Source organism: Stegostoma tigrinum, chromosome 1 (assembly GCF_030684315.1).
Source record: "Stegostoma tigrinum isolate sSteTig4 chromosome 1, sSteTig4.hap1, whole genome shotgun sequence".
In the NCBI taxonomy this organism is placed as follows: Eukaryota; Metazoa; Chordata; class Chondrichthyes; order Orectolobiformes; family Stegostomatidae; genus Stegostoma; species Stegostoma tigrinum.
In genome coordinates this window covers 191,554,062-191,567,014 of record NC_081354.1, presented here as the reverse complement: position 1 = coordinate 191,567,014, position 12,953 = coordinate 191,554,062, and the positions used below count along the sequence as shown (strand labels likewise).

Genomic DNA, 12,953 nt, shown 5'->3' with positions numbered 1-12,953 from the left:
CTAACAATCGGCAATGGTTTCATGGTCATCATTAGACTCCTAATGCCAAATTTCAGTGTCAAGCCTATTGTGCGTTATTGGAGCTACACCCTCTCCAGGCAAGTGGGGAGTATTCCATCACACTTCTGACTTGTGCCTTGTAGATGGGGGACAGGCTTTGTGGGGTCAGGAGGTGAGTTACTTGCCTCAGTATTCCTAGCCCCTGACCTGCTCTTGTAGCCACTGTGTTTATGTGGTGAGTCCAATTGAGTTTCTGGTCAATGGTAACCCCCAGGATGTTGATAGTGGGGGATTCAGTGATGGTAACACCATTGAATGTCAAGGAGTGGTGGGGTTAGATTGTCCCTGTTGGTGATGGTCATAGCCTGGCATTTGTGTGGCACAACTGATTGAAATGTTAGGTGATCTCACTGGCAATGTTTCTACTGGTTAAACGTCAGAATATTTCGAACTCAGGTCACAGTGACCTTTCTCAGAATTATGTGCTAGATGTTCCGGTGAGTGTCACCGTGAGCTTCTGTGATTACCATGAGAGCCTGCTCTGGCCTTGAGAAAGCACAGTTCTCCCACTTTCAGCAGATATCATTTCTACATCCTCTACTGCCCTGCTCCAACTCAACTTAGAGCTGAACCAAGACTCTGAACACTAAATCGAAAAGAACTCCAACACTGCCTTGTTTACCCCAGTACCTACAAGTGACAAGTCATCAGGTTTTAATCTCAGTACGTCAGGAAGATGCCTCTGGATTCTGTAAATGGCTCCAGGCGGCAGCCATCAGTGTCAGTCTCATTCAGATGGGTTCCCCGTTTATCTCACAACTGGCTCCCAGAAATGTGAGGCAGAGGTGGGACCAGGTTGAATAGCTGACCCAACACATCTCCATTCATTAGTTCACTTCCATCTCCAATCCCAACCAGGTTCTAGTGAGTTAAAATTGCTGGCCATATGTAGGGATGAAATGTGACCAGGAGGGAAACGAGGAGCACAGTATGAGTTAAAAGGGACAGGAGATATGGATACTGTTTGGGAGTGGAGTTGCCTGCTTATTGGAGACATCAAGTGGGATAACCCGTGGAGGTTGGTATATAAATCTGTGGCCTGGGAAAGTGTCTACTTTATTGTCTTTAAAAGACAAAGCGTTTGTTGGCTTAAGGGTGTACAGGTGAAAAGTGGTTGAACAGGACGTCTGAGGAGCTGGGGCCTTTGGTGGTACATTGGTAGTGTCCGTACCTCTGAGCCAGGAGGCCTACAGCCAAGTCCCACTTGTACCTGAGGTGTATGATAATATTTCCAAGGTCTCTGGCACAGAGTCTGTCCCTGCTGCTCAGAAGGGAAGGGGGAAGAGGAGCAGAGTATTAGTCATTGGGGACTCCATAGTTAGGGGGACAGATAGGAGGTTCTGTGGGGACGAGAGAGACTCACGGTTGGTGTGTTGCCTCCCAGGTGCCAGGGTGCGTGATGTCTCTGATCATGTTTTTGGGATCCTTAAGGGGGAGGGGGAGCAGCCCCAAGTCGTGGTCCACATTAGCACCAACGACATAGGTAGGAAGAGAGACGGGGATTTAAGGCAGAAATTCAGGGAGCTAGGATGGAAGCTGAGAGCTAGGACGAACAGTTATTGTCTCTGGTTTGTTGCCCGTGCCACGTGCTAGTGAGGCGAGGAATAGGGAGAGAGAGGAGTTGAACACGTGGCTACAGGGATGGTGCAGGAGGGAGGGTTTTGGATTCTTGGATAATTGGGGCTCTTTCTGGAGTAGGTGGGACCTCTACAAGCAAGATGGTCTTCACCTGAACCAGAGGGGTACCGATATCCTGGGGGGGACATTTGCTAAGACTGTTCGGGTGGGTTTAAACTAATTCAGCAGGGGGATGGGCACCAAATTTGTAGTTCGAGTATAGAAAAAGTTGAGAATAGGGTGGTCCGAAATAAAGTATCAGGGAAGCAAGATGGCACCGGCAAGCAAGAAGTTGGATTGAGTGTGTCTACTTCAATGTCAGGAGCGTCCGGAATAAGATGGGTGAACTTGCAGCATGGGTTAGCACCTAGGACTTCGATGTTGTGGCCATTTCGGAGACATGGATAGAGCAGGGACAGGAATGGTTGTTGCAGGTTCCCGGATTTAGATGTTTCAGTAAGAACAGAGAAGATGGTAAAAGGGGTGGAGGTGTGGCATTGTTGGTCAAGGACAGTATGACAGTTGCAGAAAGGATGTTTGGGGACTCATCAACTGAGGTAGTATGGGCTGAGGTTAGAAACAGGAAAGGAGAGGTCACCCTGTTGGGAGTTTTCTATAGGCCTCCGAATAGTCCCAGAGATGTAGAGGAAAGGATAGCAAAGATGATTCTCGATAGGAGTGAGAGAGACAGGGTAGTTGTCATGGGGGACTTCAACTTTCCAAATATTGACTGGGAACACTATAGTTCGAGTACTATAGATGGGTCAGTTTTTGTCCAGTGCCTGCAGGAGGGCTTCCTGACACAGTATGTAGACAGGCCAACAAGGGACAAAGCCACATTAGATTTGGTACTGGGTAATGAGCCCGGCCAGGTGTTAGATTTGGAAGGAGGTGAGCACTTTGGTGATAGCGATCACAATTCTGTTATGTTTACTTTAGTGATGGAAAGGGATAGGTGTACACCACTGGGCAAGAGTTACAGCTGGGGGAAAGGCAATTATGATGAGATTAGGCAAGATTTAGGGAGCATAGGATGGGGAAGGAAACTGCAGAAATGTGGAGCCTATTCAAGGAAAAGCTCCTGTGTGTCCTAGATAAGTATGTAGCTGTCAGGCAGGGAGGAAGCTGTAGAGTGCGGGAGCCATGGTTAACGAAGGAAGTGGAATCTCTGGTCAAGAGGAAGAAGAAGGCTTATGTTCGGATGAGATGTGAATGCTCACTTAGGGCGCTTGAGGGCTACAAGGTAGCCAGGAAAGACCGAAAGAGAGAGCTCAGAAGAGCCAGGAGGAGACATGAGAAGTTGTTGGCGGATAGGATCAGGGTAAACCCTAGGGCTTTCTATAGGTATTTAAGAATAAAAGAATGATGAAAGTAAGATTAGGGCCAATCAAGGAGAGTAGTGGTAAGTTGTGTGTGGGGTCAGAGGAGATAGGGGAAGCACTAAATGAATATTTTTCAACAGTATTCACTCTAGAAAACGACAATGTTGTCGAGGAGAATACTGAGATACAGGCTACTAGACTCGGTGGGATTGAGGTTCACACAGAAGAGGCATTAGAAATCCTACAGAGTGTGAAGATAGATAAGTCCCCTGGGCCAGATGGGATTTATCCTCGGACCCTCTGGGAAGCCAGGGAGGAGATTGCCGAGCCTTTGGCCTTGATCTTTAACTCGTCATTGTCTACAGGAATAGTGCCAGAAGACTGGAGGATAGCAAATGTGGTTCCTCTGTTCAAGAAGGGGAGTAGAGACAATCCTGGCAATTATAGACCAATGAGCCTTACTTCAGTTGTTGGTAAAGTGTTGGAAAAGGTTATAAGGGATAGGATTTATAATCATCTAGAAAAGAATAAATTGATTTGCGATAGTCAGCACAGTTTTGTGAAAGAAAGGTCATGTCTCACAAACCTTATTGAGTTCTTTGAAAAGATGACCAAACAGGTAGATGAGAGTAAACTGGTTGATGTGGTGTATATGGATTTCAGCAAGGCGTTCGATAAGGTTCCCCACAGGAGGCTATTGTACAAAATGCGGAGGAATGGGATTGTGGGAGATATAACAGTTTGGATCGGAAATTGGCTTGCTGAAAGAAGACAGAGGGTGGTAGTTGATGGGAAATGTTCATCCTGGAGAGCAGTTACTAGTGGTGTACCGCAAGGGTCAGTGTTGGGTCCACTGCTGTTTGTCATTTTTATAAATGACCTGGATGAGGGTGCAGAAGGATGGGTGAGTAAATTTGCAGACGACACTAAGGTTGGTGGAAGTGCCCGAAACGTCAGCTTTTGTGCTCCTGAGATGCTGCTGGGCCTGCTGTGTTCATCCAGCCTCACATTTTATTAACTAAGGTCAGTGGAGTTGTGGATAGTGACGAAGGATGCTGTAGATTGCAGAGAGACATAGATAAACTGCAGAGCTGGCCTGAGGGGTGGCACATGGAGTTTAATGCAGACAAGTGTGAGGTGATGCACTTTGGTAGGAGTAACCGGAAGGCAAAGTACTGGGCTAATGGTAAGATTCTTGGTAGTGTAGATGAGCAGAGAGATCTCGGTGTCCATGTACACAGATCCTTGAAAGTTGCCACCCAGGTTGACAGGGTTGTTAAGAAGGCATACAGTGTTTTAGCTTTTATTAATAGAGGGATCGAGTTGCAGAACCAAGAGGTTATGGTGAAGCTGTATAAAACTCTGGTGCAGCCACACTTGGAGTATTGTGTACAGTTCTTGTCATCGCATTATTAGAAGGATGTGGAAGCTTTGGAAAGGGTGCAGAGGAGATTGACTGGGATGTTGCCTGGTCTGGAGGGAAGGTCTTACGAGGAAAGGCTGAGGGACTTGAGGCTGTTTTCGTTAGAGAGAAGAAGGTTGAGAGGTGACTTAATTGAAACAGATAAAATAATCAGAGGGTTAGATAGGGTGGATAGAGAGAGCCTTTTTCCTAGGATGGTGATGGCGAGCACAAGGGGGTATAGCTTTAAATTGAGGGGTGAAAGATATAGGACAGATGTCAGAGGTAGTTTCTTTCCTCAGAGAATAGTAAGAGAATGGAACGCTTTGCCTGCAACGGTAGTAGATTCACCAACTTTAGGTACATTTAAGCCATCGTTGGACAAGCATATGGACGTACATGGAATAGTGTAGGTTAGATGGGCTTGAGATCGGTATGACAGGTCGGCACAACATCGAGGGCCGAAGGGCCTGTACTGTGCTGTAATGTTCTATGTTCTATGTTCCTGGTTACTGAGCAACATATTTGAGGCACTGAGCTGGTCTTGTGTTGAGCACTGTATGCTGTCTGTTGTCGAATTTCCTTTGGAGAATGACTGCTGCAGATAGAGACTCGGTTCTTGAGTGGGGTGTGCTCTAGACTAACCTATTCTTCCTTCTCGCAGATACATTGAGTGCTTTTCAATGGATTGTGCCAGTGGTTGCGCTATTTCTGTTCCTGTTGCCCCTGACTGGTTTCCTGGTGAGGTTTCTAATGAACAAGGGATGGATGTGCACTAGAGCAAGGAAAACAACTTCGACAACAGAGGCATTGTCTGCTCTAAGGTAAGGATCTCTATAATTCCACAAAGACAGTTACCCAAGCCTGTGGTCAAAATCAGATCTTTGCCACTGTGAGGCAGCAGTGCTAATCATTGAGCCACCGCGGTGAGAGGGTAAAAAGCGCTGATGTACAAAGGGACCTGGGTATCATTGTCGATAAGTCACTGAAGGCTAACACGCAGGGGAAGCAGGTTATTTGGAAGGTGGATGGAAGTTAGCCTTGATCATGAGAGGATTTGGGTACAGGACAGCTGGCCGTCTTGTTTCAATTGCACAGGAGCTCAGTTAAACTGCACCTGGAGTACTGTATGCAATTTCAGTTTCCCTCTCTCGGGAAAGATATTAGTGCCTCAGAGAGTGTAATGGAGGTTGTTCAGACTCTTTCCTGGGATAATGGGACTCCCTGTGAAGAGTGATTGGACAAACTGGGCCTGTATTCTTTGGACTTTTGTGTTCTCATTGAGGTACCATTTAAAATAAAACAAACAGTACTGGAGAAACTCAGGGGTTTCAATATCTCTCAATAAAAGCCATGCCTTTGTGTGCTGTAGGAGCTAACTCTGGGGCCGTGAACACCACTTCAGCCATAATGAGGTTTCCTTTGTTTAGAACCACCTGGGTGGACACATTCTCTGTTGCTGCTTTGTGCAGGTTTTACTGTAATGTTCCAACAAATAGAAGATGTAAGCATCCACAAAGATGATGATAAAATGTGAGGCTGGATGAACACAGCAGGCCAAGCAGCATCTCAGGACACAAAAGCTGACGTTTCGGGCCTAGACCCTGCTCCTGAGATGCTGCTTCGCCTGCTGTGTTCATCCAGCCTCACATTTTATTATCTTGGAATTCTCCAGCATCTGCAGTTCCCATTATCTCTCACAAAGATGATGAGTTACCTTTTGTTTTGGTAATTCTAGTACATTTCTAGAAGGAACCAACTTGCTTATTCCATGTTCAATCATAACAAAAGTTGACTTTCAAAATTAACCGGAAAGTAGAGTTCTAAAGAGTGCAATTTAGGCCCTGTCTTCACACCTCGTGATGATGGCAGAAACCTGGCACCTGTACTGAGAGAATGGGAAACTCCTTCTTCGTTTTGTAATCTATTCACATGGGAGGTGTTTAACTGGTACGACTCCAGCACCATCCTGCAGGATAAAGGCAGGGAGAAACTAGCCATAGGAACAGGCCATTCAGTCCCTTAAGCCTAATCCAGCATCAATACGTTCACTAGTTGATTGGCTCTGATCAGTTGACAGCTACACAACTGTTGAATCATAATGTACGTTGCTACCTATATTGAACCTTTGTTTGGGATCCATTTGAAGAATTGTGTTGTGTTCTATATGGTGGGTATTATCAGCAGAGACCTAGGTAGCCAGAGATGGAACTTCCTAGCCTGTTTCCTGTGACCCACCCTATGGTTGAAATCTGGGCTGTATCCAGATGGCAAGCTGTTATTTCCTGTGATTTTGTCCTTGTGAGCAGGCTCACTCCCAGAAACCCTCATTGGAAAATCAGCAGCAAACTGCAATTCTCACAGCAGGTTCACTAGGTTGATTTCTGTTGTAAGGGCTGTCGTACAAGGGGCGGTTGAATAACCTGGGCTTGTGCTCACTGGAGTTCAGAAAAATGAGGGGGAAATCTGATTGAGCTATATAAACACTAAAGGAGACTGACAAAGTGGATGCTGAACAGATGTTCCCCTTGTGGGACAGTCTCAATCAAGAGATTAGAAATGCAGATTGAGAGGAGGAAGGTTCACAGGTCGGCACAACATCAAGGGCCGAAGGGCCTGTTCTGCGCTGTGTTGTTCTATGTTCTGTTACGTTGTGTACTAATCTAAGGCCAACCCCCTACACTATCCCAGCATCATCCATATGCTTATCCAAGAACTGTTTAAATGCCCCCAATTTGGCTGAGTTAACTACATTGGCAGGCAGGGCATTCCACACCCTTACCACTCTCTGAGTAAAGAACCTGCCTCTGACATCTGTCTTATATCTATCACCCCTCAATTTGCAGCTATGCCCCCTCGTGCAAGCCGACGTCTGCATCCTCGGAAAAAGACTCTCACTGTCCACCCTATCTAACCCTCTGATCATCTTGTATGTCTCTATTAAATCCCCTCTTAGCCTCCTTCTCTCCAATGAGAACAGACCCAAGTCCCTCAGCCTTTCTTCATCGGGCCTGCGCTCCAGACCAGGCAACATCCTGGTAAATGTTCGATGAAACTACTTCTCTCAGTGGGTTACAAACCTGTGGAACTCACTATCTCAGAGTGCAATGGAGGCAAAATCAATCAAGAGTTTCAAGAAAAAAATAGATATGTTTCTGATGAAAAGTAGAATAAAGGTCTCTGGGGAGCAGGGAGGAGAGGGAACTTGAGACCAAGATAAGATCGGCCACGATCTTATTAAATGACAGGGTGGGCTCGAAGGGCTGAATTGCCTGCTCCCTAATCCTAATTCCTACATTCATAAACTGTGCACAGTCTTTCAAATTTGATATAAATAGCTGTGAAAACATGTTCAGAACTACTGGGTTCCAGCATGCGTTTGGAACGATAGCACATCTTCTGAAAATGAGGTGGGACACAACAGACACTGTTCTTACTTTGCTCCAAAGGTCCTGCGTCACTACAAGAGCTCACAAAGACAGCTCAATATAATTAGGGCCGACAGTAAATGTTGCCTTGCAATGGGCAAATCCCAAGACAAAATGAAAACCAACACAATACTATCAGTGAAGAAGAGCAAGATTGTTCAGTGTACAACCAGCTCAAAGTGATTTCTTCTTCATTTAGATCAGACATTGACGTCTCCACAAGATTGCAAGATCCACTTCCAAATACCGCAGTCTGACAGTCTGACCCCGTGAGTAATTGAATTTCTCATACACAATGACTAACAGCAAGGCATCAAAGACAAATGGTCAGGGAGGATGTATCCCATATTTGCTGTATATTGCAGAGTGATGTTGAAAGGAAGTTCAGCTTCTGCCTTCAATTGTTTGAGTCTTTGACCCCAGTGCTCTTCTCTTGGGCAGGAAAATGTTCACACAGAAGGACAAAGGGATCATCTGTATGTACCACCTCGAAATATCCAACCAATCCCACTATCACATGGAAATCTATCCAAATTTTCCAATCAGTTCCACAGACTGACCTTCCGCACCAACATCACTGGCATGCAGACATTCTGACATGTCATCATTTAGCGGTAAGACTGGGTTGTTAAGAAGGTGTGCAGCGTGTTAGGTTTTATTGGTAGAGAGATTGAGTTTCGAAGCCATGAGGTCATGTTGCAGCTGTACAAAATTCTGGTGCGGCCGCACTTGGAGTATCGTGTGTAGTTCTGGTCGCCGCATTATAGGAAGGATGTGGAAGCATTGGAAAGGGTGCAGAGGAGATTTATCAGGATGTTGCCTGGTATGGAGGGAAGGTCTTATGGGGAAAGGCTGAGGGGCTTGAGGCTGTTTTCATTAGAGAGAAGAAGGTTAAGAGGTGACGTAATAGAACATACAGGATGATCAGAGGATTAAATAGGGTGCACAGTGAGAGTCTTTTTCCTCAGATGGTGATGGCTGGCACAAGGGGACATATCTTTAAATTGAGGGGTCATAGATATCAGACAGATGTCAGAGGCAGATTCTTTACTCAGAGAGCAGTAAGGACGTGGAATGCCCTGCCTGCAATAGTAGTTGACTCGCCAACATTAAGGGCATTTAAATGGTCATTGGATAAACATATGGATGGTAATGGAATAGCGTAGGTTAGATGGGCTTCAGTTTGGTTTCACAGGTCGGCGCAACATCGAGGGCCGAAGGGCATGTACTGCGCTGTTATGTTCTATGTTCTATTACTTTCTCAAGGGCAACTAGGGACTGACAATAAATGTTGCCCAACTCTCACGAACAAATAATTTTAAAAATTATTTTATAATTCGTCAGTAAGGCCCTTAATGGGGCAAACCTAACCTTTACCAACTTTGTAAACAACAACCTCTTATTGAAAGGTGCTCTCCACAGTGCAAGGGAGCAGCAAGAGAATAGAGAGGGAGAAAGAAATGCAAAAACAGTGCATTCTCTTCCAAACATTAGAAACTTTTCTTCTCTTCACAGATTCAGACATCTGTTGGCCAATAATTAGTGTAGTCTGTATCTGTCTGTGTTCTGCATATGATCCTGTAATGAGAAGCTGGTTGTTTGTGGGGAATGGTACAGTTTGGAGATAGTAGACTGAGCACAATGCTTATGAATCTGAATGAAGAACTAAATCTGCTGTTGGATCACAGCGAGGACAACAGAGTCCCTCTGAGAGTTGATGTAATCCATTGAGCAGTTCTTTCACTTCATTGATGAAACATAGTACTATTGAGACAATGCATTCCCTGCATTCCCTAGCCTCCATTTCTTTCTCCACAGAAAATACTGACACAAGTTTAGGAGAGGAGAGGAGATGTCTTCTTCTGGACATTTTTGAGAGGGGCTGCTTTGTGTTTAAAGTGTTGCTGTAGGCCTAAGTGAGGGTGAATTCTGGGGAGGTGGGTGGCAACAACAAGGTTTGGGCAAGGTAAGACCTTTTATTTGCCCTGAGTGCGATCTGTTAACGGTGCAGAGTTGGCAGTCAGTGGAGGGGTATGATCCTGCTGTCAGATATGGGAAATTAGGAGTAGTTATGTTCCTGGTGACTATGTCTCCATTAAGTGTCTGGCTGCAGCTCCTCTCAGACTGTATGGATTGGTTGGAATGGCGGTTGGAAGCAATGAGGAACACACACAGGAGCCAGAGTGTGAGATGGATAGTAGCTTCAGGGAGATGGTTCAACCACAGGATTAGCCTGGTGGATGAGTGACTGCCAAGATAAGTAGGCATGTAGTGCAGGTATCTCCTGCGGCCAGTCCCCCCTCAAAAGTATATTGTTGGAGGATAGCCTCTCAAGGGAAAACAGCAATAGCAGAGCCAGTTTTTTGACATCATGACTGGCTCTACTATAAAGCAAGATATGGCAAAATCCAAGCAAGCAGTTGTGATCAGGGATTGCCTTGCCATGGGCACAGAATAGTTTCTGTAGCCATGAATGATTCTCCAGGATCGTGTGTTGCCTATCTGGTGCCAGGGTCAGGCAGTTGTAGTGAATTCTCAAAGGAGAATGTGAGCAGCCAGGGGTAATTATATACTTTGGTGCCCATGACATAGGTAGAAAAGGCATGAGCTCCTGTGGAGTGAATGTAAGGAGTTTAGCAAGAAGTTCAAAAGCAGGACCTCAAGGGTAGTAATTTCTGGATTACTCATGGTGGCTCTTGCAAATGAGATTAGGAATACGAGGATAGGGCTCAGGAGCTGGTACAGGGAGCAGGGATTCAGATTCTTGGATTGTTGGAATCGCTTCTGGATAGAGGTGACCTGAACTAGGGAGGAGGACCAATATCCTGGTGGGAAGTTTAGCTAGAGCTTCCTTGGACTAAACAAGTCTGGCTTGGGAGAGGGACCCTAAACAGTAGTGAGATAGAGAGCAGGTCAAGGCTGATAGAAGTTAGAGAGAGTAAGTAAAATAGATAAGGCAGGCAAGAGCATAGCCGGGAGCAAGGGAGAACTAATGAATTAAACTGCATTTCTTTCAATACAAGAGTTCTGATAGGAAAGGCAGATGAACTTGGGGCATGGATGGGAACGTGGGACTGGGACATCCTAGCTAACACACAGCTGAGGAAGGTGGCTCAGTGCTCCAGGGTTAAAAAACAAGAGAGGAGCAGGAGTAGCAGTTTTGATCAGGACAAACGTCAGAGCAGTACTGAATGATATCCTGAAGGCATTGCCCAGTGAGGCTGGATGAGTAGAACTGAGAAACAACAAAGGCAGATCATTTTGAGAGGAGGAAACAGCAGATAGGTGTAAGATTGTAATAGTAAGGGATTTTCATTTGTCTAACATAGGCTGGAACTGCTATTGTGTTCAGGGCTTGGCTGGGTATGAATGTGTTGTGTATTCAGGATTTTTTTTTCTCAATCAATATATAAATGGCCCTAATAGAGAAGGGGCAAAACACCACTTCCTCTTGACAAATAGGCAGGGCAAGTGACTGAGGTGATAGTGGGGGAACACCTTGGGACCAGTGTCCAAATTGCATTGGCTTTAAAATCCTTATGGAAAAGGACAGATCTGGTCCGCAAGTTAAAGTTCTAAACTGGGGCAAGGCCAATTTTGATGGTATTAGACTGGAATTTTCAGAATTTGATTGGGTTGGGGAAGGCTGTTTGCAGGCAAGTGGTGGGCTTTCAAATGTGAGATAACGAAAATTCAGGGACAGCATGTTCCTGTTAGAGTGAAGGGCAAGGCTGGCAGGCATAGGGAACACTCTATAACAAGAGATATTGAGGCTCTAATCAACAAAAAGGCATGTCAGGTGTACGCAGCTGGGATCAAGTAAATTCCTTGAGGAATACACTTACAGGAAAATCAGGAGGGCAGAAAGGGGACATGAGATAGCTTTGGCAGGTAGATAAAGGAAAATCTAAAGAGATACTACATTTAATTTAAGGGCAAAAGCGCAACTAGGAGAAAATAGGGCCCCTTAAAGATCAACAAGGCCATCTGTGTGGAGCCACAGGAGATGGCAAATGAATATTTCTCATCAGGTTTTTACCATGGAGAAAGTGATGAATGTTAGGGAAATAAATAGTGCTGTCTATAGAAGTCGCATTACAGAAGAGGTGCTGGAGGCCTGAAAATGCAGAAAGGTATATAAGTCTCTGGGACCTAATCAAGTGTATCACAGGAGATCATGGGAAGCTGGTGAAGAAATTGTGGAATCCTAGTGGAGATAGTTGCATCATTGACAGGCACAGGTTGGGTGCTGGAAGATTGGCGGGTGGCTAGTGTTCTGTAGAAAGGCTGCAAGGAAAAGCCAGGGAATAACAGACGGGTGAGCCTGACGTCAGTGGTGGGTAAGCTGTTAGAGGAAATGTTGAGACAGGATCTAAACTCCTTTGGAAAGGCAAGGACTGATTAGGAAAAGTCACCATGGCTTTGTGTGTGAAAAATCATGTCTCAAACTTGACAGATTTCTTTTTGAAGAGGTGAACAAGAAGACAAATGAAGGCAGAATGGTAGACCAACTTTAGCAAGATTTTCAACAAGGTTCCGCATGGTACACTGGTTAGCAAGGTTAGATCAGGTGGGATCCATGGAGAACTAGCCACCCAAGTGGACAGGGTTGTTAAGAAAGCATATGGTGTTTTGGCTTTCATTAACAGGGGGATTGAGTTTAAGAGTCGTGAGATCTTGTTGCAGCTCTATAAAACTTTGGTTAGACCGCACTTGGAATACTGCGTCCAGTTCTGGGCGCCCTATTATAGGAAAGATGTGGATGCTTTGGAGAGGGTTCAGAGGAGGTTTACCAGGATGCTGCCTGGACTGGAGGGCTTATCTTATGAAGAGAGGTTGACTGAGCTCGGTCTCTTTTCATTGGAGAAAAGGAGGAGGAGAGGGGACCTAATTGAGGTATACAAGATAATGAGAGGCATAGATAGAGTCGATAGCCAGAGACTATTTCCCAGGGCAGAAATGGCTAGCACGAGGGGTCATAGTTTTAAGCTGGTTGGTGGAAAGTATAGAGGGGATGTCAGAGGCAGGTTCTTTACGCAGAGAGTTGTGAGAGCATGGAATGCGTTGCCAGCAGCAGTTGTGGAAGCAAGGTCATTGGGGTCATTTAAGAGACTGCTGGACATG

General features: G+C 45.5%; 1 protein-coding gene across 7 annotated transcripts in view; it reads left to right on the top strand.

Annotated features, from left to right (window-relative positions):
* The window catches only part of LOC125467654 (disintegrin and metalloproteinase domain-containing protein 12-like), a 243,940-nt gene that overhangs the window by 173,299 nt on the left and 57,688 nt on the right, over nt 1–12,953 (top strand). For 5 of the 7 annotated variants that reach the window (XM_059650847.1, XM_059650852.1, XM_059650844.1 and 2 more), the window contains 2 exons: nt 5,066–5,225; nt 8,029–8,098. In XM_059650847.1, coding sequence (XP_059506830.1) covers nt 5,066–5,225; nt 8,029–8,086 — 218 coding nt within the window. In that variant the 3' untranslated portion in view covers nt 8,087–8,098. Of the gene's footprint in view, nt 1–5,065; nt 5,226–8,028; nt 8,099–12,953 lie in introns of those variants that run through there. The other 2 variants (XM_059650849.1, XM_059650854.1) reach the window with 2 other exon arrangements.